The 27,768-nt window shown below is 38.1% G+C and overlaps 2 protein-coding genes across 4 annotated transcripts in view; one reads left to right on the top strand and one right to left on the bottom strand.

Annotated features, from left to right (window-relative positions):
* The first annotated feature begins 1,512 nt into the window (after positions 1 to 1,512).
* On the top strand, positions 1,513 to 10,113 carry UCP1 (uncoupling protein 1). The gene is given in 8 exon segments (XM_055085893.1): positions 1,513 to 1,754; positions 1,841 to 1,896; positions 2,545 to 2,609; positions 2,611 to 2,741; positions 6,143 to 6,233; positions 7,309 to 7,500; positions 9,592 to 9,636; positions 9,638 to 10,113. Coding segments are annotated over 8 exon segments (795 nt in total). The 5' UTR covers positions 1,513 to 1,606; the 3' UTR covers positions 9,705 to 10,113.
* A 3,021-nt stretch (positions 10,114 to 13,134) lies between these two features.
* The window catches only part of ELMOD2 (ELMO domain containing 2), a 29,053-nt gene continuing 14,419 nt past the window's right edge, over positions 13,135 to 27,768 (bottom strand). For 2 of the 3 annotated variants that reach the window (XM_007118936.4, XM_007118938.4), the window contains 4 exons: positions 25,275 to 25,408; positions 21,992 to 22,060; positions 21,112 to 21,245; positions 13,135 to 16,701 (listed from right to left, as the gene is read on the bottom strand). In XM_007118936.4, coding sequence (XP_007118998.1) covers positions 16,556 to 16,701; positions 21,112 to 21,245; positions 21,992 to 22,060; positions 25,275 to 25,408 — 483 coding nt within the window. In that variant the 3' untranslated portion in view covers positions 13,135 to 16,555. Of the gene's footprint in view, positions 16,702 to 20,712; positions 20,992 to 21,111; positions 21,246 to 21,991; positions 22,061 to 25,274; positions 25,409 to 27,768 lie in introns of those variants that run through there. The other variant, XM_028491709.2, reaches the window with a different exon arrangement.

Raw genomic sequence — 27,768 nt, 5'->3', positions numbered from 1 at the left:
CCAAATCCAATAGTCTTTTCTTTGTTTTTATTCTCTTTTGACATTTTTTTCTAAACATTACACTAGTCGAGACCCAACACTTTGTTAATTATATTCTCAAATGCCATAGTTCTGTGACTGGGTTCACTATTTCTTTCCTAACTTTACCTTTGACAAGGCCATTCTTCCTTGGCCGTAACTCTGGGGACCGCTATGACTTGGCCCTTGACCCCTTTCCCTAGTCCCATTATACTAACCCCCATGTAAAGTGTGGACCCTCCTTTATCACATTCTGATTCTCAAATACCTCCCAGCTCTGATTTCTCACTCTCTTTGTATGTTGTATACAGTTTCCTGCCGTAGCTCTCAACTATGAGAAACACCGTTCTCTTCAAATAATTCCACAACTTTTAAAAGCTGATCTTGTTTCCTTTCCCCTAAATTCACCTCCCCTTACCAACTGCCTCATGACAATCAGCTGGCACCATCACTAAGCCTACTACCCATGTTCCTAATCATCTCCAAAAAATCTTTGACTTCATACCCAGTCATTCATAAAGCTGTATTGTCTACCAGATGAAATGTGACATTAACGTGAGGACACGTTACAATCTGTAAAATAGTACACAGGCATGAAGTGATAACATGAGTTCACGTTCAGATGACTTGACCAGGGTCACAGAGAAGGTAAGAGCTGCACCTCGAGACAAGCGACCTGCCATTGTCCTTTCCACTGCACTCCACTAAGCATGAAATTAAAAGGAGCCAGTGATATCTCACTTTATATAGTGCTTTAGCAATTTACTACCGATTTGCTTTCTAATATGTCTATTATCTCATTTGACATCCTCCTACAAAAAGTGTTCAAATGAAACACTTTAAAAGTTCAGAGTCTTCTTGGTTTCTGCCTGGGATTTTTTCAAGGCTGCATTTGGTGGTTGGAAAGGAGTCGAGAGGATGAGAAGTTAAAAAGAGAGGAAAGGGAAGCCAAGCAAAGAAGGTACCTGCAAGGCTCCTGGGGAGTCAGAGGAATAAGGGGAGCCTCACTCTTGCCTTGGAGAGCTCCGGCTGGGCGGGACTTTCTACCAGGATCACTGAGATCGCACTTGTTTCGGGACGCCCCCTCCCAGCCCGCCCAAGGCGCGCACCTGAAGACGCCAGAGGCCTGGGGAGATGCCGCGCCAGCTGAGCGCGGGGGGCGCGCGGTTGTGCGCCCTTCCCTACGCGTCGAGGGCAGGGCTCAGAAGGCCAGGTGCGCGGCCGGGACTTTTGGGGTGGAGGGCGGCTCCCCAGGGGCCGAGCCAGGATGGGGAGGTGGGAGGGACCTGGCTCCCCAGGACACACCCCTGCCAGTGCCTCAGCCCCCTATCGCCGGCGACGTCAAGTCACCCGCAGAGGTCAGAGGGCACCGCGTGGCCGGCCCAGGCTCGGGGGGAGGCAGGCAGACGCCGCCGATTGGATTCCGCCCCCTCCCCCGCGCCGCCCGCAGCAGCCCGTCGCCCGGAAGTCGGAGAGGGCGGGTTCGCTGCCCGGGCGGCGCAGGAGTGGGGAGTCTGGGAGAGCTTCCACCTTCGGGGCTGGAGCCCGGCTCCCCTTGCACCGGCGCCTGGCTCCGCGCTGAGTCAGGATGGTGGGACTCGCAGCCTCATACGTGCCCCCGACCATGGCGGTCAAGATCTTCTCGGCTGGAGTGGCGGCCTGCGTGGCGGATGTGATCACCTTCCCGCTGGACACGGCCAAAGTCCGGCTACAGGGAGGGAGCGCGATGGAGAAGGGGAGGTGTCTGGGGCAGAGATGGGACCCCTATTGTGTGCGCCCCTTTGATTTCGGCTTTGGTTTAACCGTTCTTTCTCACTTTAGGTAGAGCAGGTGGCCACGTTAAAAAAGTTTGACCTGTCACAGGACGGATGCTTTAGGGTAGGAAACTGGAACTTTTCCGGGATTAACTAAAGAAGCGGGAGGGTCATGGAGGATGGGTTGACCAGGACTATTGCCAAACCCTCCCGTAGTTAGGGAGCACTAGGTGTTCTAAGAGCTAAGAATATCAGCTTCTCCCGAGTTCCCAAGCCAGGCTCTTTCTCCTTGCTCCTCTGCTTAGACAGGCGCATCTTCCCATCCTACTGCCTTAGGGGTTCTGAAGAGTTCATGAGGATGGGACAGTAAGGTGGGAATGCAGCGGAATGTTCAAAGTAGGCATAGTAGCCAGATTCCCTCTCCTCCCCCTTTCTGTACATAGATAGATAGATAGATAGATAAATAGATAGATAGATAGATAAATACATAAGGAGAGATGTTGCTAAGAATGTCAGCTTCTCCCGAGTTCCCAAGCCAGGCTCTTTCTGTACATAGATAGATAGATAGATAAATAGATAGATAGATAGATAAATACATAAGGAGAGATGTTGCTGAGAAGGGAAAAGGAATTGAAAATAGAACACGATGCGAAAAAAATCTTGGCTTACGATTTCTCCATAGCCTGATGCCAATCTTTGTTTTTTCCTCACTAGGTAGGACTCCCCTACTCAACTTTTACTTCCCTCTGACCTGTATCTTTCTCATTTCCAGATCCAATGCGAATGCCAGACCTCCAGTGCTGTTAGGTATAAAAGTGTCCTGGGAACAATCACCACTGGCAAAAACAAGAGGGCCAATGAAACTCTACAGGGGGCTGTCAACTGGCCTCCAGAGACAAATAAGCTTTGCCTCTCTTAGGATCAGCCTCTATGAGAGCATCCAGGAGCTCTTCACCACAGGGAAAGAAAGTAAGTAGGGAACATTCCTGGGAGGGGAAGAAGTCATAGAGACATGTCCTGGGCCCAGCTCTGGCCAAAAAAAGGTTACACACAGGGTGGCGGTCTTCATAACACATTGGCAAGCAAACATCAAGGTTTGAACACACGGTGCAGAGAGGGAAGACATGTTGGTGAGGAGGGACAGGTGAAGCCAGAAAGGCAGGAAAGGGCCAGATCACAAGAGACCTTGCAGGCCATGCTAAGGAGCTTGGATTTTATCTTTAAAGTGATGGGAAGTCATTGAAAAATGATAAGCAAGGTAGTGACACAAACAATTATTTTCAAAAGATCACTTTGGCAGCAGTATAAAAGATATATAGAAAAAGGGGAAGAAAGGGGTAAATTAGAAAGTAAGAAATGATCAGGGTATGATAAAGCAACAGTCAATCAGAAGAGAGGTCAGGGCTTCCCTGGTGGCGCAGTGGTTGAGGGTCCGCCTGCCGAGGCAGGGGACACGGGTTCGTGCCCCGGTCCGGGAAGATCCCACATGCCGCGGAGCGGCTGGACCCGTGAGCCACGGCCGCTGAGCCTGCGCGTCCGGAGCCTGTGCTCTGCAACGGGAGAGGCCACAGCAGTGAGAGGCCCGCGTACCGCAAAAAACAAACAAACAAACAAAAAAAAAACCGACTAGTTTACAGGTGTTATTAAAACGCAAGAAACTAAACCCCCCAAAATGAGAATCCCGTCCACATACACAAGGCACATAAAATCTAGCACATCTAGTCTTTGACTTCACTTCTCCAGGTTTGTGACACTGTGCAGGCCGTCTGGGCATCGTGGGCGCCTCGTAGCAGAGTGTCCACAGCACTAACGGGCTTTGCCAAGCGTATTGAAGAGGTCAAGTGGGTGGTAGGTCTCCGTGGGACAGTTTGCCGAAAGTACAGTAGAAAAGGGCACATGGCGCAGCTAATATTGCAGAAATCAAATCAGCATCACTATCTGGTGCCAAAACAAATTCTTGCACTTACCCCCTCCCTCATCCATGGCATGTATCCCCAGCACCTCAACCAAATCGGGTAACTTCCAGAGGGTCATTCACTGCCAGCCCGTGGGGTGTGCTTTCACAGTCCTCAGCCTCCTTTGACCTGAGGCCTAGCTTCCTTCCTCCCTTCCTACTGGGATGGATAACACACCTTCCCAGGCCTCCTCTTCGTCCTGGTTTTCGGCACTTACTTCTGGGCTGACAACAACAGCGTCACTGGCTGGCTGGTCTCCTGGAGCCTGATGTATCCCAGCGGGGGGGCTTCACTTTCGCCCTCTCCCTCCAGGCTCACACCCTCCCTTGCATCCCCTGCCTCATGAGCTCACCCTTCTCACAGCTGAACTTTCTATCAGTTCAGGATAGATAAGAAAGCTTGTAAATACTGTAATATAGTTATTAATATTTGAAAGGCATTCATTCAGTGGACAATGAGAATTAACTCTCCCAAGTCAAGTAAAAGTTAAATCAAGTAATTGATTTGTACATCGACTTAACAGTCTTACTAGATTTCAAGTCTTAAGCCTTTCAAATTAAACCAGAAAGTTGTTATGTAGGAGTTTTTAAAATGACCTTACATTTGATGAGATCCCATGAACTCATAAACTCATGTCATGTGATTAGCACCGTGAACTCATACCATGAATTTTTTAAGGCTTTTCTTTTTCTTTTTCTTTATTTTTTGCAGTACGTGGGCCTCTCACTGTTGTGGCCTCTCCCGTCGCGGAGCACAGGCTCCGGATGCGCAGGCTCAGCGGCCATGGCTCACGGGCCCAGCCGCCCCGCGGCATGTGGGATCTTCCCGGACCGGGTCACGAACCCGTGTCCCCTGTATCGGCAGGCAGACTCTCAACCACTGTGCCACCAGGGAAGCCCCTATTTTTCTAACTGTATTAATAAATGTTGGACTGGATTTTAGGTGTCACATAGGCGACATGAAAGTTTTAAATTATGTTGCTGTTTGCTAAAGCAAAATAGCAGACAATTTTGTACATGCAAAACAGTTGAAGGGCCGTGGGGAAATGTGTACACGTTGACCTGGCTTCCTGTGTGTATAAAAGTCAAGGTACTGCTGGCATTCAGCGTGACATGACAGTACTAAACATTTTCCATTAAAATCTTTTATTTTAAAATTTATCGAGGGGAAAATAAATGACTTTCCATCATTAAAAAAAAAATGTGGGCCAAAAGTGAAGGGAATTGTAATCATATGATCTTGCCACTTAAAAGGTGGTTATTATTAAATGCTCAGCTCCTGGCCAAGCATAATGAAAAAGAGTACAACCATACAGTAATGAACTGCTGTATTTTCCATATGCAAGACACTGTGTTAAGTGCTGTATTGATATTATTTTAACTCACACAATGACTCTTTGAGGTAGACACTATTACCTCTATACAGATTAGGAAATAGAATTAGAGACTGAGAAAGTCCTTGATGAATAAATGTGATGGATCCATACTTTATATTTAATTATAGGAATAGGTATGAGGCGCCAAGACTATTTGTAGTTTTATTAAATGATACCTGTCTTGAGTAACCTAAGCTAATTTTTCAAAATTTCCAATTAAAAATCACTTTATCAGCTTCTTTCTTCTTCTCTTTGTCCCTTTTGTAGCCTGTTGTAGCCTGACACCACTTGATGTCCCAAACTGGGGCAGTTTGTCCACTGGGTTTTTCCTAAGATCCCTAAGTCCAATAATTAACATTCTCATTGATGGAAGGAAGCCTAAGCATCACTGGTGACTGGTCCCTCCACCCAGTTGGGAAATACTGGAAAATAGAGCTAAATATAGGAAAGAACTAAGCAAAATATAGGAAGGAGCTAAGCTACTGTTTAAGTAGGCATTGTGTTCTTTTTCCTTGAAATTTTTTAAAAATTTCAGTCAACTTTGAAGTCTTCTAGCCCTACTATGATTTAGTACATACTTAGTACACGATCAACACATGCACAAGCATTAGGGAAGTACAAAAGATATAATGACACAATAGTATTAACCACTGAAAATTAAAAAGGCATATATAGATGCATTCTGGGTCTTGATTCTTTTTCTTTCCTTCTTGACACATCTTTTTTTTCCTCTGGATAACAACGGCTAGTTTAGGAAGCCAGGTCTCAGCGGGCCTAACGACTGGCGGTGTGGCCGTGTTCATTGGGCAACGCACAGAGGTAGTGAAGGTCAGACTTCACGCGCCGAGCCGTCTACGTGGTCCCAAACCTCGCCACGCTGGGACTTACAATGCTCACAGAATTATAGCAACAACAGAAGGCTTGATGGGGCTTTGGAAAGATAACTCACTTCAAGATGGATTTTGTCATCATTAAAACATATATATCTAATTAGCACCTTATCATATAATGAAGCTATTCAATACTTTCTTTTCTTCCAGGTTCTACTCCAAATCTGACAAGAATTGTCATCATCGGCTGTACAGAGCTAGTAACATATGACCTAATGAAGGAGGCCCTTGTGAAAAACAATTAACAGGTAACTTTTTTTTTTTACATGGCAGCTCTGCACATTTATAATTTCATCTTGGAGTTTCTCCAGCCATATTATACTGAATCCCTTAACTGTAATAATTTTCTCTTTTAAAAAAATAGGCACTTTTGAACGACAGATATACTATAACGAAAACCCTAAGTTTTAGAAGTTTTGTTGCAACATTTTTTTTTTTGCAACAAAACTAAGATGCAACTGTATTCTTACATCAGCATTATTCTCATTTAATACTAATATATGGGACTTCTGTTAGCATCTTATTCTTATAAAGCAGAATTCAGGAAGTGAGTCATCCTCCACTATATCCAGATGAGCTAGTTAAATAAGGAGCTTCTTGGTGGCTTCATCCAAAAAGTAGAACCATTGGATAGGTTCCCCAAAATTTTATTCTAACAGGTTCTGGAGACATTGAAATCCTCCTTGGACAATGACTTTAATTCAATAAAAAAGTATTAGATGCCTATATATCAGGCATTATGCCATACCTTAAGGACACAGAGAAAGGTGGCAGGTTATTTTCCTAAAGCACTTACAATCCACTATGCCATTTATTATTTGCCAACTTTTTCTAATGTGAGTATAACCTTCCTTACTGTATTTTATTTATTTATTTCTTTATTTATAAGGCTCTCTTTTTAAAAAATTTATTTATTTATTTATTTTTGGCTGCGTTGGGTCTTCGTTGCTGCGCGCGGGCTTTCTCTAGTTACGGCGATCGGGGGCTATTCTTCATTGCGGTGTGCGGGCTTCTCACTGTGGTGGTTTCTCGTTGCGGAGCACGGGCTCTAGGCACGCGGGCTTCAGTAGTCGTGGCATGTGGGCTCAGTAGTTATGGCTCGTGGGCTTAGTCGCTCCGTGGCATGTGGGATCTTCCTGGACCAGGGCTTGAATCCGTGTCCCCTGCCTTGGCAGGTGGATTCTTAAGCACTGCACCACCAGGGAAGTCCACTGTTTTTTATTTATTTATAAGAAATCCACATTGACCTCCTGCTATCAACAGGTTTACAAGGATCTGATAGATAACTAAAAGTCTGGGGTTGACCTGTCTCATTGACCCATTTCAGATGATGTGCCCTGTCACTTTGTGTCCACTGTTATCGCTGGATTTTGCACAACGGTTCTGTCCTCTCCAGTGGATGCGGTGAAAACCAGATTTGTTAACTGTCTACCGGGACAGTACACAAGTGTGTCCAACTGCGCAATGATGGTCCTTCCTAAGGAAGGACCATCGGCTTTTTTCAAAGGGTAGGATGTGGTCTTCTGTACCTGTAATGTTGTGTTCAGGGTATCTGTGTGCTATGGAACGCTATCTCATCTAAACGATTGACAGCTGACCAGCCTTAGAATGTGCAGTATACTTAGTGTCTACTTTTCTTTGCCATAAATTTCTCCGATCCACCAATTCCACTGTGCCAGAAAATTTAAATCTGTGATAGTAAAATTTTCTCAAGCTTGATCAGAGGCTCATTCAAAACCAGCAGCCTCTCCCGTGGTCTCAATCTATTGGAAATGTAGACAGTATTTTGCCTTCTCTGGGCAGCAGAACTATAAAATAGAGGGAAAGCATAATAGAGAGCTATGAGAAAGCAAGATTTGATTTTTACTATTTTAATTTAGTGGACTCCGTTTTTTTTTAGATTGTATTAAAGCAAAACGAGAGAAAAATCATTCTCATTGATCGAGAAAAGTGATATAGAAAATGAGGTAGTTTAATGATCACACTCACCTAGAAACTAGTATTGTTTCTAGGGAATCATATTTTCCCATAAAGCTATCTTTTATATTATATTATACTATATTGTATTATAAATTACCTTCTTAAGAAAATATAGTATGAACTAATTTATGGATATACTCAATAAGGCTTATACTAGAGGTAAAATAACAAGATTCCACAACCTTTAAAAGTTGTAAAGCAATGCCTCAAACCTTATGAAATAAGCATAAATGCAGCATACACGTTATACAAAAGGCTCTAATTCAATATAATCTGTATTTATGACCTATTAATACAAATGGAATATATTGTAAAATTAACTTAACATAGATATATCAGTTATCAACCAGTAAATATTTAACAATTTTACTTTTTTCAAATTTAAAACCTTTTGGGGGGATACATGCTACAACACGGATGAACCCTGAAAACACTATGCTAAATAAGATGAGCCAGCTACAGAAGGACAAATATTGTACGACTCTACTTATATGAGGTACCTATAGTAGTCAGAATCATAGAAACAGAAAGGGTAATGGTGGTTACCAAGGGCTGAGGGGAGGGGGGAGTGGGGAGTTAGTTTTTAATAGGTACAGAGATTCAGTTTGGGATGACCAAAGCTTCTGGAGATGGAGGGTGGTAATGACTGCTCACAATGAGAACATATTTAATGCTACTGAATTATACTATTTAAACAAATATATAAACATATACATGTGTATGGCTAAAATGATACACTGATGTATATTTTACCACAGTAAAAACACACAACACACACATATCCAGGAGTCAGGAGAAATATGTTAAGAGACCCCACAAAATATTTGAGGGTGACTTTTATAGGCCAGATCTCTAAAATATCTATCCAAGGCAGATTTAACTATGACATCTTTTTCTCTGGGAATATTTCATTGCTGCAGATAGGCATTCAAAAATCAGTTCTTTGGTCTGCACCGTTTGGCAGAATTCTTAAAAATAACAAGAGCGACAGCAACAACAAAATGCAATTAGAGGGCTTCCCTGGTGGCACAGTGGTTGAGAATCCGCCTGCCGATGCAGGGGACACGGGTTCGTGCCCCGGTCCGGGAAGATCCCACATGCCGCGGAGCAGCTGGGCCCGTGAGCCATGGCCGCTGACCTGTGCGTCCGGAGCCTGTGCTCCGCGACGGGAGAGGCCGCGACAGTGAGAGGCCCGCGTACCACACACACACACACACAAAAACAAAAAACAAAAACAAAAAAAAATGCAATTAGATCCTTGACAATCCCTCTTAGGACAAGAATTGCCAAGATCTAGACAGCACTAATTTCTTGACCCTGGAAAATGGTCTAATTACTCATCACTTTGCTTTCTCCACTTACTTCCTCTTTTTTTAAACTATTAGTTTTAACTATTAGTTTCCTACTTCCCATTCAGAAAGCAAAGCAAAACAAAAGTTCCTCTCCCTTCAAAAAAGAGAAGATCATAAGGAGGAGACAAGCTTTGGTCTGGTTAGGTGGGATCCTATTTGTATAGATGTGGTCATTTGGGTTTTGTTGTTTTGAAGAAGGATAGGGCACCTGGATGAAACCTCAGAATTTCGAGCAAACTAATAGAATGGTGACGTGCATCCTTCTAGATTTGTACCTTCCTTCTAGTGACTGGGATCCTGGAACATCATCGTGTGTGTGCCTTGAACAGCTGAAGCGAGAACTGCTGAAGTCGAGGCAGACCATGGACTGTGCTACCTAATCATCTCCAGAGAAAGGATGGAACAGACCAGTGGGAATCTTTGCTAACTGGATAATTTTAAAAAAGCAAACAAACCTATTCACTTTATTTCACACTAAAAAGATAAGAAACTCTGGACTATTTTTTTCGAAGGAAAACTACTACCCATCTCTTGTGACTTTTATGCTCAGTGCTTTAAGGAAGGGAAAGCAAAACATTCAGTATACACCCTGGCAAATGTAATGTCCAGATAAGTTACTACATTTGATTGACCATTTAATGGGAGAGGGAGTTTATGATTGAGTATGAAGATCTTTAACAGGTTTTAATTATTAATTCAAACTGATGGAAAAGGAAAACTGAGTGAAATGCACTTTATAAATACTTAAAAATGAAGTTATCAAAGAAAATACTATTGTTTCCTTTTTATTTATTAACCCAGTTGTCAGTTAATACATTCAGTAAAGAATTGCTAATACCTTTTAAAGTTTGCCTTTCTGGATCTATATCTAACGTTTAAGAGTTGAAGTTCACCTAGATTACATTGCCCAAATAGCAAGGGAAGGTCTTTAGAATCAATAAACTCACTTTAGGTAGTATTAGTAGAGATTTTTAATTTTTAGAGTCCATATTTTATGGCATCTATAACAACTTCTAAGATACAATATTCATTTGGGCATTGTTGTTAGAATCGTAGTATCTATTCTAGAATCACAGAATTTTGGAGCTAGAAGGTACCTCTGATAAGATAGAGGAAGAAACTGAGATGAAAATTAATCTTCACAGCATCTTTCTAGCAAAGCCAGATTCATCATTCACATCTGTAGTAACTTTTGTCATGTCTACAAACTGAGTGCAGAAGAAATAGGGAAAGAATAAACAAGGACTTAAAAGAAGTGTTCAGCCTTGTCTTAAGCCGAAAACAAGGTGTGGCCGCAAAAGGGCCAACAAACCCACAGGCTGTCAGGCGTCATAATCAGCTCCACATTACATTGACTGTTATGTTTCTCCCCCATTGACTTCTGAGGTTTCCCTGCTGCTTATTTCCCCCCAGTTGTTAACTGTAAAGTGTCTTGTAGCAGATGCCCTAATATCCAGCACGGCTCACTCGGCTCTGACCACTTTAGTGATGCTGGCCTGACTTCCTATCGTCATGTCAGCACCTGTACTTTTTAGGGTCTTCTTCTGGCCACCAGAGACATATCTGCCCACCTGTGCATGGCACACTAGAAGAACAGGGAAAATAACACCCCCCCCCCCGCCGAGAGCAGCCCTGGACCAATAACTGACGGGAGTTGGCGGTGAATATCTCAGGCCCCTCACTGTCATGTGGAATACCTCCGAGCGATCAAAATCCAGTTACACACAGAGCTATTTTGCTTACCTCTGAAACCATTTATGGGATGACTTCAAGTCCCTCTCTCTGTTCCCCACTCTCTTACCAGTATTTCCTGGGATCACTTCCTGAATGAATTACAAATCTTTGTCTCAGGGCCTGACTCTGGGAGAATCCAAACTAAGACAAAGCACGACCTTAGAGTAGCATGTTTCTTTCAAGAAGAAGGAAGAAAACATAAAACTTCACTTGCTGGGATCCTGGTCAGGCAATGGGCAGTAGTGACAAGTCACTACCAAACTTTAGTCAGGCTCCTCTGAGTTTTTTCTACTAGGTCCTGTCCTTGGGCATGTCCTCAAGAGCCCAGTTTTAGCCAGAATCCTGCTAAATTGGTTTAGCCAGAATCCCTCACCCTCAACATGTGATCACTATTGACACCAAATTTCTCATCCCTGCCCTTAATACCCAACCACCAATTCTTTTAGATGTTCTTTATACACACTCCTATCATTTATAAGCGATAACTTTTCTTTCCATCCACTTGTTTTCCTGCAGTATGTGGGACCTCTAGCAGTTTTGAATTTATTTGCTGTAGCAACTTGAATGATTTGCTCCTTATCCCTTCTTAATAGAGTACATTTCCCTGCTCTATTGATGTTGGACTTGACCATGTGACCTGCCACAACTAAGGGAATGCTAGTATACATGATGTGAGCAAAGGCTTGAATGTGTTTGGGCAATTGGGTTTATTCTTGTGTTTCTGCCACACCATGAAAAGAGCATGCCTCAGGTAGCCCACTGACCTCTGATGAATTAGCCACATGGAGCTGACCGGAACTGAAACCATGGCCCCAATTTAAGGCCAGCTGAATCCAGCTGACATTAGCAAACCTGCCTGGCTAGCCTACCCATGTGTGAGGAGGAAATGTTTTTTTGTATGCCACTGAGATTTTTTTTGTGGTTGGTTGTTGTACATTGTTATTGTGGCAATAACTGACCGATACAAGTGGTGACAGAGGACATCCCTTCTTAACTCTGATCCCAATGTTTTACAATTAAGTATATTTGTTATAGTTTATTTTAAAAAGATGCATTTTATAAAATAAAGGTAAACCCTTTCTATTTCTCATTTGGTAAAAGTTTTTAACATGAATGGATGTTGAATTTTTATCAAATGCTTTTTCTACATCTATTAAGATCATCACATGATAGTCTGATGAATTGCACAGTGTACACTCTAAATTATCTGGATGAGTTTGTGAAAACTAACATTTTATTTTTAAATGTGTTAACTCATTGGTGAAAGCCATATAAAACTGCAGGTTTTTTAGTGGAAAGGTTTTTAGCTGCTGAATCCATTTAACAGCTCTAGGACTTTTTGCTTCCCTATTTGTTCTTGGATAGTTTTGTTTTGGTAAGTTGTATTTTTCTAGAAATTGTTATATTTCATCTAATTTTCATAATTTTGACAAGGTTCCTCAATATATTTTCTTTTCAATATCTGTAGGATCTGTAGTGATGTTTCATATTTCATTCTTCACAGCATTTATTGTTTGCTTTCTTTTTTATTGTTTATTTGCCTCACCAAGGTTTATCAATAATGTTCTTTTCAAACATTTTATTTTTGTTGATCCTATTGTACGCATGTTTTCTTTTCTATGCATCTAAGCTCTTGTCTTTAATATTTCCTTCTCTATTTTCTTTAGGTTTGTTTTGTACTTCTTCATCAAACTCCTTGAGATGATTGTTTTGTCTTTAATTTTTAAGCACTTCTTTTCTAATATATACATTTAAAGCTATAATTAGTACTAACTTTAAAGAGCACACACACACACACAGAGGAATGATTTGCAGCTGTAAAAAAAATACAGAAGCTATGTATTAATATAAAAAGAGATCTATGATACATTGTGAAGCTAAGAAAAACATATTGCAGTACAGTATGAATTATTCCTATCCTTTCTAAGAACGGGGGTGGGGTGGGGATGGTAGCTTCTTTTCTGGCCTCATAATCAATTGTTCTTATCCAATAACATCTTAAATAGGTAATCAGTGGATGAGTTAAAGTCACAAAAATAAAAAAAATTTTCTGTATATTCTGATTTACTCTATAGGAACATGATTAAAGGATTAAATAAGAAAAGTATTATTTCATGAACATAAATGACTTAAATAAGGGATGAGGAAGATGGGAAGCGAGCAGAAGTATTAACAGAAAGGCTTCTAACAATTTCAACATGTTTTTATTTGCTCACAACATTCCAGACAAAATGACATCGCATTTCAACTATTGCTTTTACATGAGAAGTTAATTGGTTTATCCAAAGTAGACAAAAATCTATTTCTTTAAGTTGCCAACCAGCACTCTTTCCCCCAGGGAAAGCTACTGCTTAAATATTTTTTGAATACTTTGTTTAACAAAAACATAGACTCGCCCTGTAACAGTAATGCAGTAGTTGGGTCTTACCTGCACTACGTTTAACATTTTTCTTATCGAAAGCTGAAGCCAGGAAAAAAAACCAAAAACAACTCACTCATGATTTTTCTCAGATTTTTACCAATTCCCTTAATCTTCATTAAAAAAAATTACTCTGTGGAGAGGTTCATAAATATGAAATGGAAATTAAGCCTCCCCAGAAGTTGGGTGGACCATTTATCCTGAGAAAATAGCTGCTGGTCCCCAATCATTAATTCAAGAAGGCTAATAAACATTATTGCCCTCCAAGCCAAATTTCTTCCCTTCTGTGCCAAGATAACATGTAATCTCTTTTGCTCTGGCAATGAGCACTCCACTTTCACACTCATGTAATGCTTCTCTCCTTAGAGCAAATCTTTGACCAAGTTCTATTTCACTGAATGCAAAGGGGAGAAACAGCACATAAACAATTATGAACACTGGAATAAAAATGAAGCGTACATGTATTTCGCATAGAAAAATACATACAAATCCCAGTTGCTCTTAAAATAGAAAAAAATCAGGACGGGCATTTTTAAGAAAAAGATTGTTTTCTAAATTGTAAATGGTGCCAGTAAGACACTGATTTTTATATCTAACTATATCACCATATTTATATATAGAAAGGGGTTGGTCTAGGTTCGCTGATAACCCCCTGATTTCTCTCAATTCTTTAAAGATTGTCTTTCAGAACATATTTAAACTGCAACCATTGTAATTATATTTTTAGACTATTCTTATCACTGGTTCACTCTTCAATCTGGCAAATACAAAAATTCATTTCAGCACTGATTCACTTTTTTGATGCTAAAACAAACAATTTTCCTGCTACTTCAATTCTATCACTACTTTGGTATTTTATTATTATAGAAACAGGTAAGATTCTAAATATGGATTTTCAGACTACCTAAAATTCTAACATACATATGTTGAAAGCAAGGAAAAGTAGGAAGGCAGACACAATTATCATATTTTTCTTTTCATGTATGTCATTATCACATGAAAGTCAGAAGGCTCATGTTACATTCTAATTTACAACTGGTGACACTTAGCTTGGCTTTCAAACTATCAAACCTCAGAATCTGTTGGTGGCTTTTAGACCAATTTGCTGTAGAATTATCTGAAATGGTTACAGATTATCTTAAGCAAAAACAGAACAATACATTATACAAACAGAGGTGGACTTAAATAATATATTATTGAACAAAATTTCTAATAACATTTTAAAAACATTATTAAAAAGTTTGTTTTACTCCCTAGAAGGGGAAAAACTTAATTACTTGAAAAGTTTCCTCTTCCATACTTGAATCATTCTTTTATTAAGCATACAGACAAAGGTTTAAATCAGTTCAAGACCTCATCTGTTAAAAGACTAAAATATAAAGGTAAACATTTTCTAAAACTAAAAGACTAACAATTGCTTTCCATGTAATGGCAAACACCTTGATAAAATGAACTTTAATGGTTAATACCTGATCCTTATCTCATAGAACTCTGGCTGGATGATAAAGCATAGAAAACATTTAAAGAAGTTAAGATACTCCCAAGGTTGAGAAGTCTCCTATAAGAAACCAGTTTTAAAATTCCTATAATACTGAAAAGCGTTTCGCCACTATTTTTCCAATTGTTTATTTTTTTTAACCACTCTTCTCTTTGGCAAGTTTAAAGAGAGAGGTTTGTCAATAGACATAAACAAATACTTGAAAGTTTCAGGTCTTGCTATATCACATAAAAGCCAGTCCTTAAACACTTGATATATACCATTTTAAAGGTGTGCTAACTATCCTCATGTTTTAAATTAAATTATGTGTTTAATAGGCTGCTTTCTGTAGGATTTAGGGAGAATTTGGTAATCAGATGAACCTATCTTTAAACTTTTAGTCTTGCTATGAGTACAAATGTCTAAAACACACAAAGAAGAAATCGTTCCTGTTAGAATCTCATCACTATATAATCCTTGACAGCACTTGCTGCTCTCCTGAGATTTTCGGAGAATAAAGCTATACAAAAAGCACAGTCATCATCCTTAGGCTACTTTAGAACCCCACAGACTGTTAACTCAAAGAATACCCACGAAGTCCATACATCATTATCTAGAAACACTGTGGAGTCAAAGCAAAGAGAAGCAAGACTTAACAGTAAGTAAAATAAACCAACGATGTTTAACTGAGATGTTTACAAGCTTTGTTTTTCTCTTGTTAAAACTCAAAGACAGCTTTATTGAAATAGCACCTGTGCTTTGAGTATAATCAAGATTTTCTTAGCAAATGCACCTCTTTTCATAAACATACCTCCATAGAGAAGCTTCATGAAAGGCCCTCATACCAAGCACTAACTAAAAGTTCTTCTCTCTAACTGATAAAAAGCAAATAGTGAAGATGAGAAAATGTCTTTAAGCTTTAAAATTCCACTGTGATATTTCAGTGTGGTAGTTAAGAACAAAAAAGCTAATCACTAATACTGTCATTCCCTCATTACCTATTACATGACATAATCAGAGAAACCGAAAAGAAGGCCATAATTCTGTCTTCTCTGACTTTTCTATATGCTCCTTTTGCTCCTGTGAGGCAACGGTATGATGTGTGATTGAAATGCAAACAAAGAGAACCATGAAGAACTAATCTCTCTGTTAATTAACCTACAGATAAAATAAGGCAAAGAAAATTAAAAAACAATCATTTCCAGACTAAAAAACAAAAAATCTTAGGAGCTCTGAAAAGATACCAACTTGACAGCTACAATACATAAACATGAAACTGATTTTTACACATTTTAATCAAGTTAATAAAAATACCTGATTTGTACTTTTACACTAAATGGGTTAAGTCCCAAGTTCCAAACTGTAGTTCACATGACTCTACAGAGGGGATCTTTGGAAGGATAAGGTACCTTTGGAGGACAGTGTATAAACAAGTGTAAACATACACTGATTGTCTACTAGCTTTGTTAAATAGAATTTCTGAAACATTTTTGTAGGAAATTATATATAAGGAGTGTAATTGATCAGATAATTTCTATTACAACATATAAATTCTGTTGTGTGTGCAAAATGTGGTAGAAATAGAAGATACTACGGATGATTCATATTTTTAAAGTAAGTGATACGTTACAATCCAGTAAGAGTCCTTTAATCTTTTCATGAAACTTCTCTCTGTACACGTTGAAATACATAATACTTTCTGGCTTTTCTTCAAACCAAAACTTGTCAAATTCATACACAAGATAACCTGCAGTTAAAAAGAAACCATAAATACAGTGCTCAATAGTGAAATCACATCCAACCATCTCATTTTAAAAGTATATCCTGGGCTTCCCTGGTGGCGCAGTGGTTGCGCGTCCGCCTGCCGATGCAGGGGAACCGGGTTCGCGCCCCGGTCTGGGAGGATCCCACGTGCCGCGGAGCGGCTGGGCCCGTGAGCCATGGCCGCTGGGCCTGCGCGTCCGGAGCCTGTGCTCCGCAACGGGAGAGGCCGCAGCAGAGGGAGGCCCACATACCACAAAAAAAAAGTATATCCTAATCCATATTAGGATTCAATGATCAGAAACCATCTTAAACTACTAGAAACCTGAGGAACTGTATAAGAAATATTTTTGTATGTTCAAAATAAATATCAATTTCAATAAGATATTTAGAGTACATATACTCTTTGTCTCAAAAAAAATCAACAAAATGCCTCAAATTTAAGAGAGACCGTCAAAAGATACCTGGAGAATGGGAAAAAAAGGTTATCCCCAGAGACCCCTGAAACAGAAAAATGAAAGTACGAGAAAATGGATACAGTATAGAAAAGCTGTTTTCTACTTGATTTATAAATCTAAGTTATTTCTGCTTTTTTCAATGAACTATCATATCAGCACCTTCCCTTTTAGAAAAGAATACATGAACTCGAAATAGGCTTAATATTTTTGTTTTTCAATATCCTTATTACAGTAGCCAAATTAACACTCAAAATGTTAAAAGTATTTCAGATAAATGTGTAAACAGACATATTTACAAAAAAAAGAAAATGTGAATTTAAAACCGCTCCTAAACCCTATTTGGATTCAACCAAATGTATCTATTTAATTATTTAACAAATGCTTCTATAGTCCCCGCCATGTGCTCGTTCACTCTCACAGCAATCCTATGATGCAGTACTGTTATTCCCATTTTTCTGTAGAGGAAATAGAAGTGCAGAGAAGTTAAATGACTTGCCCAAATCACATAGTTTGCAGGCGGTCGGTCTCTATTATGTTGTAAATTAGACTTTGTTTCCACCAGAATCTCACTTCCCCTTCTGAAAAGCTATTCAAGAAGGGACAGAAGTGACTTATTTCAGATAAATGGGGGGGATAAAGCCAGTGACTTTACATAAAAGGGTGGCTAGGCTATCTATCATAATTGCCTAGTGTGAAATAAACGTAAATTCAATTTTAAAACATTAGTCATAACGCAAACATTAACAGGTAAGAACCATGACATTTCAACATTGAAACGGCACTTCATAAGAAGGTCCACTGAAGAAAGATTTCAGATTAATCCCTTCATATATGATAAAACAGATTTTTGTCAACCAGGATATGTGACAAAATCAAAGAATAAGGCCTCTTTCAGCAGACGGACACCATCTGCTTCCTGTTCCCCAAAGACAAGCTGAGAATGGTAATCTTGTAACTATTTTTAACTAATATTTTAAGTCTTTCTTTCATTCAAAATTTATTTTGTGTATACATTAGCACAATAGTACATGTACAGAAATTACTCATCCGTATATAAACTGAGTCTGTGTTCTCCAGCACCCTACCCCCAGTATCCTGACAGGGGTGTGCAGTCAAAAACTTTGGAGATTAATGTTCTAGGTGGTATGAAAAGTCAGACATCCATCTAAATGCTATAGAATACAACTTGTTTTAGTATTTCTGGCTATCAGGTTTTAGCTGTTTACCATTCCTTTAAATTGCTTTCATTACCTATTCAAATGACTATATAGTCTAGAACAAACTGCTCAAGAGTAAAATACTAGAAATTTCTTGCTTCAGAGTGAGGTTGTTATAATGTAAACTGGTATCAGAAAAAGACTGACTCAAAAAAATGAGACCGTAATGGCTAAGTTGATTTAATGAGACATGAGGAAACTGCAAGATACCAGACTTCTAGGATGCTGGCAGGGCCATACATGGCATAAGACTCCTAAAGCTTGCCATGAAGTGATGGAAAAGAGTTGTTTCCATAAAGCACCCCTATTGCCCTTTTGACTCTAGGAGTTTAAAACACCAGACTCAAGAGAAACACCATAAAAAATTTCTAAACTTACAATTCCCTGTGTGCTTCTACTGCCCCTAAACCAAAGCTGCAGGGACGCTTGAGGTTTTCCCACAGGGATTAAAACAGAAGAACCACAGGAACAGGGATTAACTGTAAACTGGTAAGAGGGGTCTTACTGGGGTGACAAAAATGTTCTACAACTGGATTATGGCGATGGTTGTACAACTCAGTAAATTTACTAAAACTCATTGCATTGTACACTTAAAATAGGTGAATTTTATGGTATATAGATTAAACCTCAATGAAGCTGTTACTAGTCATAACTTTTTGGTTGTAAATTTGAGGAGTTATTTTTTTGGAACCACCAAACCAAAGGTCAGTGACTTCCCAGGATGACAGTGACTGTGTGCTTACACGTTAGATGTACAAAAGGTGACAACAGAGCTAAGGAGCTAAATTACCACTCACTGCTTCCAGCCTTGCCCACGGAGAACAACAACAACAGAACAGCAGGAGAGACAAGGGGGAAAAGGGAGAGGGACGCAGATCACAGGGAAAGAAAAAAGGTGAAACCTAATCTCTTTATATTATATAGTTCTTTCTTTTAGATAGAAACTACTATCTTGGAACTGATTCATACAAATGAATTGGGCTCAGTCCCCCAACCAAAAAAGGTAGGTATGTTTAAAAGATAAGGTTTCACATTATTTTCTAGTCAGAATATGCCCCTTCCTAGAAAAGCAGAACCTTAAGACATGAAACTTTATTGGTAAAGGGTATGAAAATCAATTTTGAGGGGGAAACTTCTGCGTAAAAGATGGATGTACGTACGTACGTGTGTGTGTGTGTGTGTGTGTGTTTGCTTTAAATGTTTCAAGAAATTTGAAAAACATAAGCTTCATTGTTTTCCTGATGATCCACAGCTCTTATGGATATGACTGATAGAAACAAGGCAACTAAGAAGGTCCTATAATGACTTTTCCACCTCACATATTACTTTGATGCTCTTCCTGGTCAGGAGCCAAACAAGATGCTGGTGTTGAGGGCACTGGAAGCAACAGTATCCAAAGATGCTCCAGTTACCCCTCTGCAGGGGAAAACAATACTGCACAGAGGTAATTTTGTACTGCTTTCCTACCTGTCACTCTCCTGTATTTATTTAAATATGGTAAAATGCTTGATTGGGGGGAGGGAGTTTTTTGGTTGTCTCTTTTTATATTTGTTTTATGTTCAACAGGCAGCACTACACAAGCATCTATTTCATACAGAAAACAAGTATCTGGAGGCAGTTAGCAAAGTCCCAGGAGTTTAGGCACTATGCTCAAGTCAATGAGAGATTTAGGAGAGGAAATCAAATAAGACTGGTGGGGGGAAAATACAGTTCCCCAGCAACAAGATGAAAGAAAATGACTAGATTTTCATTTTAAATAACTATACCTTCAATGTGGAGATTTGGAAGAGGGTCATCAATGAAAAACTAGGGAAAAGGCTATTACAGTAACGTAGTAACAAAGGACTGATGCCGTGCAGTTACAATGGGATAGGAAAAAGTAGACAAGTGCAAGAGAAATTTAAGAAGTAGACAAACCTGGAATTAGGGATTCAGTCAACGCAGGGGAGGTTGTGGGAAAGAGAGACCTGGATGACTCCTTCAAGAATGGAGTTCAAGAAGTTATGATTTGGACACTTATTATCTAAGTAGTTTCCTATATGCTAGTTTCCTATGTCCTATCTAAAGACACAAAAAGATCAAGGAAAAAACAGAGTATGAAGCCAAGCTAGAGTTGAATTCTTTGCTTCTGAGCAATATCTTCAGAAGATGCGTTCATTCAATTAACCTTCAGCGTTCAACTATCATCACAACAAAAGTTAATGGAACAACGGTGATGTGACTGCTTTAGGAACAGTTATTAAATACCCCCAACCTGACACAAGAAAACCTGGCCTTGAAATAAAAGGGTGTGTGTGTGTGTGTGTGTGTGTGTGTGTGTGTGTGTGTGTGTGTGTGAAAGGTTCCTTTAAATTTCCTTACAAGAGCAACCAAATGATCTGTCCTTGACTCAACAGCATTCATTAACCAGTATACAAGAAGAAAAATTCATTTTATAGTTGACTGGAAAACAAATGTCTACAGAAAAACTGTATAAATCCTACATTTGCATACATATCAAAAATTGCCTCACTGAACTTTTTAAATTAGCAAATATATAAACTGAAGTACAAGATACTCTTGGATACCCATCTTCCATTATCTTCCTGTTTTTGAAAGATCCTAAATAGTAAAATGACAAGTATAAGTTATATATTTGATAAAGGTATTACATATAATACTTTCCTAAGGATTAAAAAATTCTCTTAGAAATTTCTCCTTTTAACTCATTTCAGTACTCACAATAAAACTGGTGAAAGTGTTCCATTGTTGGTATACCAGGAACAAAGTTGTAGAGGTGAAACTTCAAAGCTTCACTCTTCAGCAAGCTATAAGCCATCTCTGTAAGATTGATTCCAACTATTGCATAAGAATACCTATGTCAGAAACATTACCAGTTATCCCAGCTAGCCAAAATAGCTCATAAAGTAAATTTTAAATTATGCAAGGAATTAGTAAAAAGTAACTTTGATCCATTTCTAACACTGTATTGATTTTACAAAAATTTCTACACACTAATTTTTCTTTAGAGGCTGTTGATTTTCTGGATATTATCTAAGATATGAAAACAAAGCTCTGGCCACATGAATATCTAAAACCAAAATCATTATCTAAAAAATTAAAAAGAGTACTACATACACCCTCACTGATTTCTAAAATATACTGAGTAATCTGATATTTTCTCCTCCATTATCAGGGTATTTATTTTTATGATGTAATAGTGTTATAATGCTTTTTCAAAGATAGGTATCATTGGAATATAAAAATAATGATAAAGCTAATAATATGATGTCAATTTGCATTTCACTTCACAAGTTTCAAAGCTATTTCTCATTTTCTTATTCCCATTTCAAAGCCATTTCCTATATTCCTATTTTCAAATCTATCTCTCAGAAAATTTTTATAAGGTCCTTATCTCCATTTTATAGATAAACTATACCTTGTGCTAAAAATATATTGAATTACATACAAAATTGGCTTATGAGCTCATTTAGCCATAAAATAATATATCATGCAATATTCTTTATGAAGTTCTTATTAACTAGAATAATCTAATCTTTAAAAATACCCGGAAATACTTTCAATTCAAGAGCTTATGGTTTCTTTAACATATCCAGCTTACCCTAACTTTGGATGATTTGAACGGGAAAGAATCTGATGAGCTTCACTGGTATAATTTTCACTGAAATACCTGAAAAAGTTTAAGAAAAATAATGAAATTAACATGTCATTCAAATTGAAGATATTCAGAAGCAATTTTAAAAGCTACTGTCAAAGTGACAGTCTTACTGCCAAAAGCATCCCAATCTCCATCTCAAGTCACTTCAGTGACTCCGAGATGCTTCTGAATCAAAACTTAATTCTGAGCTATCAGGACTATCTAGTACAGGACATGGGCCCTTCGCTAGACTTTGAAGTATTTTGACAAATAAATGATCTAACAAGAGACTTTTATCTATTTTAAAAGAAAATCTAGAGTTGTTTGTTCTAAATTTTCTATAAAGTAGTCATTGTGTACCTGTTTACCTGTTAGGACACTTCCTTTCACCTGAGCTCATTCCTTCTGTTGCAACTTGAGTCTATATTGCTTAATGCCACTGTCAATGCAATCAGAAGAAAGTCAATAGCCTTCCTTTTGCACTAAAAAAAACCGCTCCTTGATCAGTGGTGTAACTAAAATACTTGCCACAAAACAGAAGTATTAGCAGGTACAACAGAGAAATATATAAAGGTTCATACATACTGTTGGCTTGTACTAATGCAACCTCTTCGAGTTCTTAAAGATAGGGACCAAATCTATTCAAACTTTGGATCACCCCATAATGCACTGATACTCATACACATATGATGACTGGCTGGATGTTTATGTAAGGATAAGAAGTAGAAGTAAAAAATGGATTTCTGTGGTTTACTTAAATTTTAGAAGGCACAGTCATTGACATTTTCATAAAGCATAGAAATTTCTAACCAAATGTCCCTCTATTTTTCCTTCTGTAAATTAATACTACAGACTTCCATTTTTCTTCATTGGCTCTAATTTTCAACCCATTTAAACAGGGATTGTTAACTTAGAAGTTCATGAATCATTGATCATTCATGAACGAAGGGGGATCCATGAATCACTTTAAATTATTCATACATTTTCTGTGTGTACATTTTCTGGGGAGAGAATATACAAAACTTTCATTTGATTCTCAAAGGGATCTGTAAATCCCCAAACAGAAAAAGTCCTGTTTTAGTGCAATGCTTTCTTTACATGTTCTAATTTTCTACTTTATCTGGAGGCTGGCTCTAAAATGCCCTTAGTAGACTATTTATATTTCATTTTTTTTGCATGATACTCAATACAATTCAGTATTATATTAGTATTTCAATAATCAAGCTACTTTTAAAATATTCAATCTGTAACACAGAGAAACTTTTAATTTCCTTGCTGAACTTACCTAGGAAACCCCTATGTAAACAGTATCTAAGGAAAATAAGCATCTATGTAATAAGGAGACCTATTCCTTACAATAACCTGCACTGACTTACTTCCCTTCTTTCCTTCCTTCCTTCCTGCCTTCTCTCCCTTCCTACATACATTTTTGGCCTTAGCTTGTATATTTTACCTTTCTGCTTCTATTTCCTCATTTATTCAGATTTTTCCAGTCTCTCTTCAATTCATTTTCTGTAAAATATCCTTTTTATTTTATACCTGCCTGAGCATTCATTTACCTAAAACATCGTTATCTATCAAACTACCAGCTGTCCTTCAAAGCAACAAAATATTTCAAGAGATTTGATGACAAAGGCCAAGAAAGTTTTAAAATTCATTACACAAAGGTATTTGAACTGCTTGCCTGCTTCCTGACTGTATCTTTATTTTGATCCTGAAGAGTTATAGCTCCATACACAGGACAACAAACATAATTATAGAGAAATTAGAGCTAATTTTATGTTTTCAAGCATCTCTAGTACATCAATGGCAATCAAATAATTAATATATCTGAATCTTGGTCATTTTTCAAATTAGTAGCTACTAGCTCTAAATAGAGTAAAAGTATCTGCAAATCATTTAAAGGTCTATCAGAACTCCTTACCACAGTCTTGAATCAAATTCTATTAAATTACTTAAATTTTAAGCTAAATTAAATTATCTTCTGGCAAATGCTGAAAAATCTTGATTTCTGAGGAAATGAACCAAAAGAAAGGTTACTCAGCAAAAGTTAAGAAAGGAAACATCAGAAGAATGTGTGTGTGTCTAATTGAGTTTCAATTATCTGTGTAGTTTACAAGTACCAAGAAAAAAGATGGTCTTTAAACGCTAAAAACAAAAGATCCATGTGTTCTGAACAATAATGAATTTTAAAATATTTCTAATTTTTCCAAGTGAAAACAAACTGCATTTATTCTAATTAAATTCCCCAAATGGAAGTTTCTGTTTATCAAAGTGGAAAACTGGCAATCTCATTTTCTGTAATTATTATTATTATTCAGACAACTGTGTTTTATCTTTGAAAAGTAGTTGCATGGAAAACTTTCATGCTCATACAATTTAGGTATTACAGAAAATGAAATACTTTTGTAACTGGAAAAAATTGTAGATAGTGAAGCCCTACTGTTATCTTCTATGTTCCCCCCCAAACGGCCTTATCCATATTGACCTAGATATCTTTTCTGAATATTAACATAAATTAGCTCAGTTTCAGGACTAATTTTTCACAGTTAACAATTATCCAAACTTTCTTAATGGTTAGCATTCCCATTCTAGGCATTTTATAGTCTATAAATCACAATTCAAGGACAGACCGAGACACTAGACTATCTTCATTTGCATATTCATATCCATATTAATCTTCCAGTTTACTTTCTAAAATAGTTTTGGCTATCAATTCTGATTTTAGTTACATATTTTGAGATTTCATACATGTGCTCAAGCATAAATATTAAAGAAGAAAAACAAGAGGCTCTGAAAAGTCAGGGATTTAAATTACTTGTCACAGATGGCAAAGAAGTGTGAAGAGGCTTTATTATTATCTTATCTGGTTATACCTCCTAAAATGAAGTCAGAGAGCCAAGAGAGAAAAGGCAAGAGGATAAAGAGAGTAAGAAAAGAGTACACACAATTCCTTAAAAGGTATCAGAAAGGCGGTCAGGAAGAGAAAGAAAGACACAAGTATTGGTAAGTAAAGAAATCACACGCACGCACACACACACACACACACACACACACACACACACACACACAGCATATGGCTTATGTATTCATATTGCTGCCAGCACATTAGTAAATACCTTTAGCACAGCAGTTATTAAAATTCAGAGATAGTATAAAACTAGATTGATTCTTACTAAAATTTAACAAGATTAGAGATTACATGTAATTTCATTTAGAGAATTAAAGAAAGTTTATTTTCACTTACACAAGATTGATTAATCCAAGTATTCCCATGCCTCTGAAGTCTGTTTTGGGATCATCACCCTGGAAACCAATGTCAGCCCACTGCTTGGAGATTCTAGCCTTCAATTTTTTCGTGGGCATTAGAAGATTCCAAAGCTGTACAAACATGCTTCCATATTACAAATAATAGTCATGCTCTTAATTTACCAAGACATTTTTCTTCTCATAGCTGATATACTGGTAAGTCGAATGCTTTTAATTAAACAACTTTTGTAGACAAATCATAGGCTCAACAAAGACTATATTTAGAGAACTTTTCAATTAGCCTAAAAAACGTAGCATACTTATTCCAATTTAAAAGACATACAAAGAACAGTAGACTTTGAAAAGGTAACAAATACACAGAAATCGAAAACAATGAGATGTCTTTACTAAGTAATACATATATACCAGAATTAGTAAACTGCTTCCTTGAGAAGAACACAGTGCCAGGCACTTGGTCCTTGCCTCAAACACTATATACTTAAGTAGGCTCTATTCTAATGGCGGGTGATTATCCTTAATCAGAAGGAAAATAAGTCTGAGATAGGGAGGGGATCATGGAGAAATAACACTGATAGTATTAAAACCTATATGATCATTATCTTACAAATTTTCATAGTTTTAAAAGAAAAAGAATATGACTTGGTTGTAAGTAAATATATTCCTTAAGATTGAGGATTTAAGAACAGCTATCAAATATTGGATAGCAACAAACCAATTAGTGCAAAATAAAGTTTAAAAAATGTAATCAGTCATTTTCTAAATTCAACACCACAAGTCATCAGACAAAAGACTTACAAAAGTTGATAAGAAAGTTTGTGAAAATTTGCAAAACAGAAATACTTGCTTTTTTTTTTTTTTTTTCCCCACTTCACTACCATTTCAGGCACTGCTGAGTAAAGGACTCCTAATGAAAGGAGTATCCTGTTACCTAGAATGAAATGTGAAGACTTTGTGACCTTACTGTAAGACAGGGTCAGCACTCTGGCCCTGAAGCTAATTCAATCATTAGACTGGGTTTATCTGGTCCCTTCTCTCATTACTCACACAGGCACCTGCTCACCTTAGCGTCTCTCCATTAGCTCAGCAAGGGTTTGATTATGCCAAGGATGAGGCCTCAGTGATGTGGTGAGAGACAAGGTAAGACCACTAAAACTCAAAATTCGGCACGCATAAATATCAAATTTCGGGGTTCCACCCCTGAAGATTCTGATTTCGTAGGCAAAGGTGGAACCCTGGATTCTGAATATTAAACACTGGTTAACTCTAGTGAAGGTGGCTCTTGGACTGTACTTAAAGAAACACAGATCTCCTTAGCCCCTTACCCTGCTGAGCATGTGTGAGGCTGGGAGATTCACTGCCAGCAACTGGCTCTTCACCTCTGAATGAGTTTCATGGTGAATCACCAAGATGAAAATTCCCTTGACTCAAATGCTAGGACTTGGGTCTTAACCCTTCTCTAAAGGGAAGGTATGGTGTAGAGAGGGTCTGCAGTTAAGGGAATAATGATGACAAGGAAGCTATAAAGAGGTCAAGCCTTAGTGAGTGCCAGGCTCTATGCTAACACTTGAAACAAAAAAATTCAATCCGCAGCAACAGTCCTCTGAGTAGTTTTATTATCCTCACTGACAAAATCAAGTTTTATTTTTAATTTTAAAATTAGGTGAAGTGCATATTTATCTCCTCCTGAAAACAAGTTTTGTTGTTTTTAAACTTGTCTCTTACTGTTACTTGAATACTCTCAGTGTTTGTTTCTTTCCACAGCACTTTTAGTTTATAACAAACTCCTAACACCAGGTGCCATGTGCTATTTTCCCTAACTGTAACCATTTAAAAATATAATTAGAATAGGTGAAGTGGATGGGCGGCTGATTCAGCTCTATTTCAGAATTGACCTTTCTAAAGCAAATGACTTCATCTCCTCTAGGCCTTAGAACTAACTTCATCCCTAAAATAAAGGTACTAGATCGGATGATCTGGAAAGCTTACTCCAGGCCTGGTATTCTCTAATTTCAGCATCTCACTGGCCTCATGCATTTTTACTTCAGAAGTAAGAAATAGGAAGGTTCTAAGTAAATTTCTTTACTCTTAATTTTTAAATCTATTGTGGAAATATTTGGCACATTTCATAAATCCCAAAAGATCTGACATAATAAGCTGAAAAGGGACATCTATGTTCATAATTCAAGAGTAAGCTGAAAAAATGCCTAATTTATGTGAGGATTTATATAAAAAGTAGGGGGAAAAAATCTGAAGCTCGTGGACTCATACTTCTCAGTTGAAAAGCTCTCCCTTTATAAGTTTATAACTTATTTCAGAATTAAAAGCATTAAAATAAAATTTGAATCTATTTCATTGATGCCTATCAGGAAATTATAAAAATAGTTAACTAAAAATCTTTCACCAATATAATAAAGCTCGGGCTTCCCTGGTGGCGCAGTGGTTGAGAGTCCGCCTGCCGATGCAGGGGACAC

This window comes from Physeter macrocephalus, chromosome 7, assembly GCF_002837175.3.
Source record: "Physeter macrocephalus isolate SW-GA chromosome 7, ASM283717v5, whole genome shotgun sequence".
NCBI lineage: Eukaryota > Metazoa > Chordata > Mammalia > Artiodactyla > Physeteridae > Physeter > Physeter macrocephalus.
Note: the sequence above shows the minus strand (reverse complement) of the source record. Positions and strands in the feature narration are given on the sequence as shown.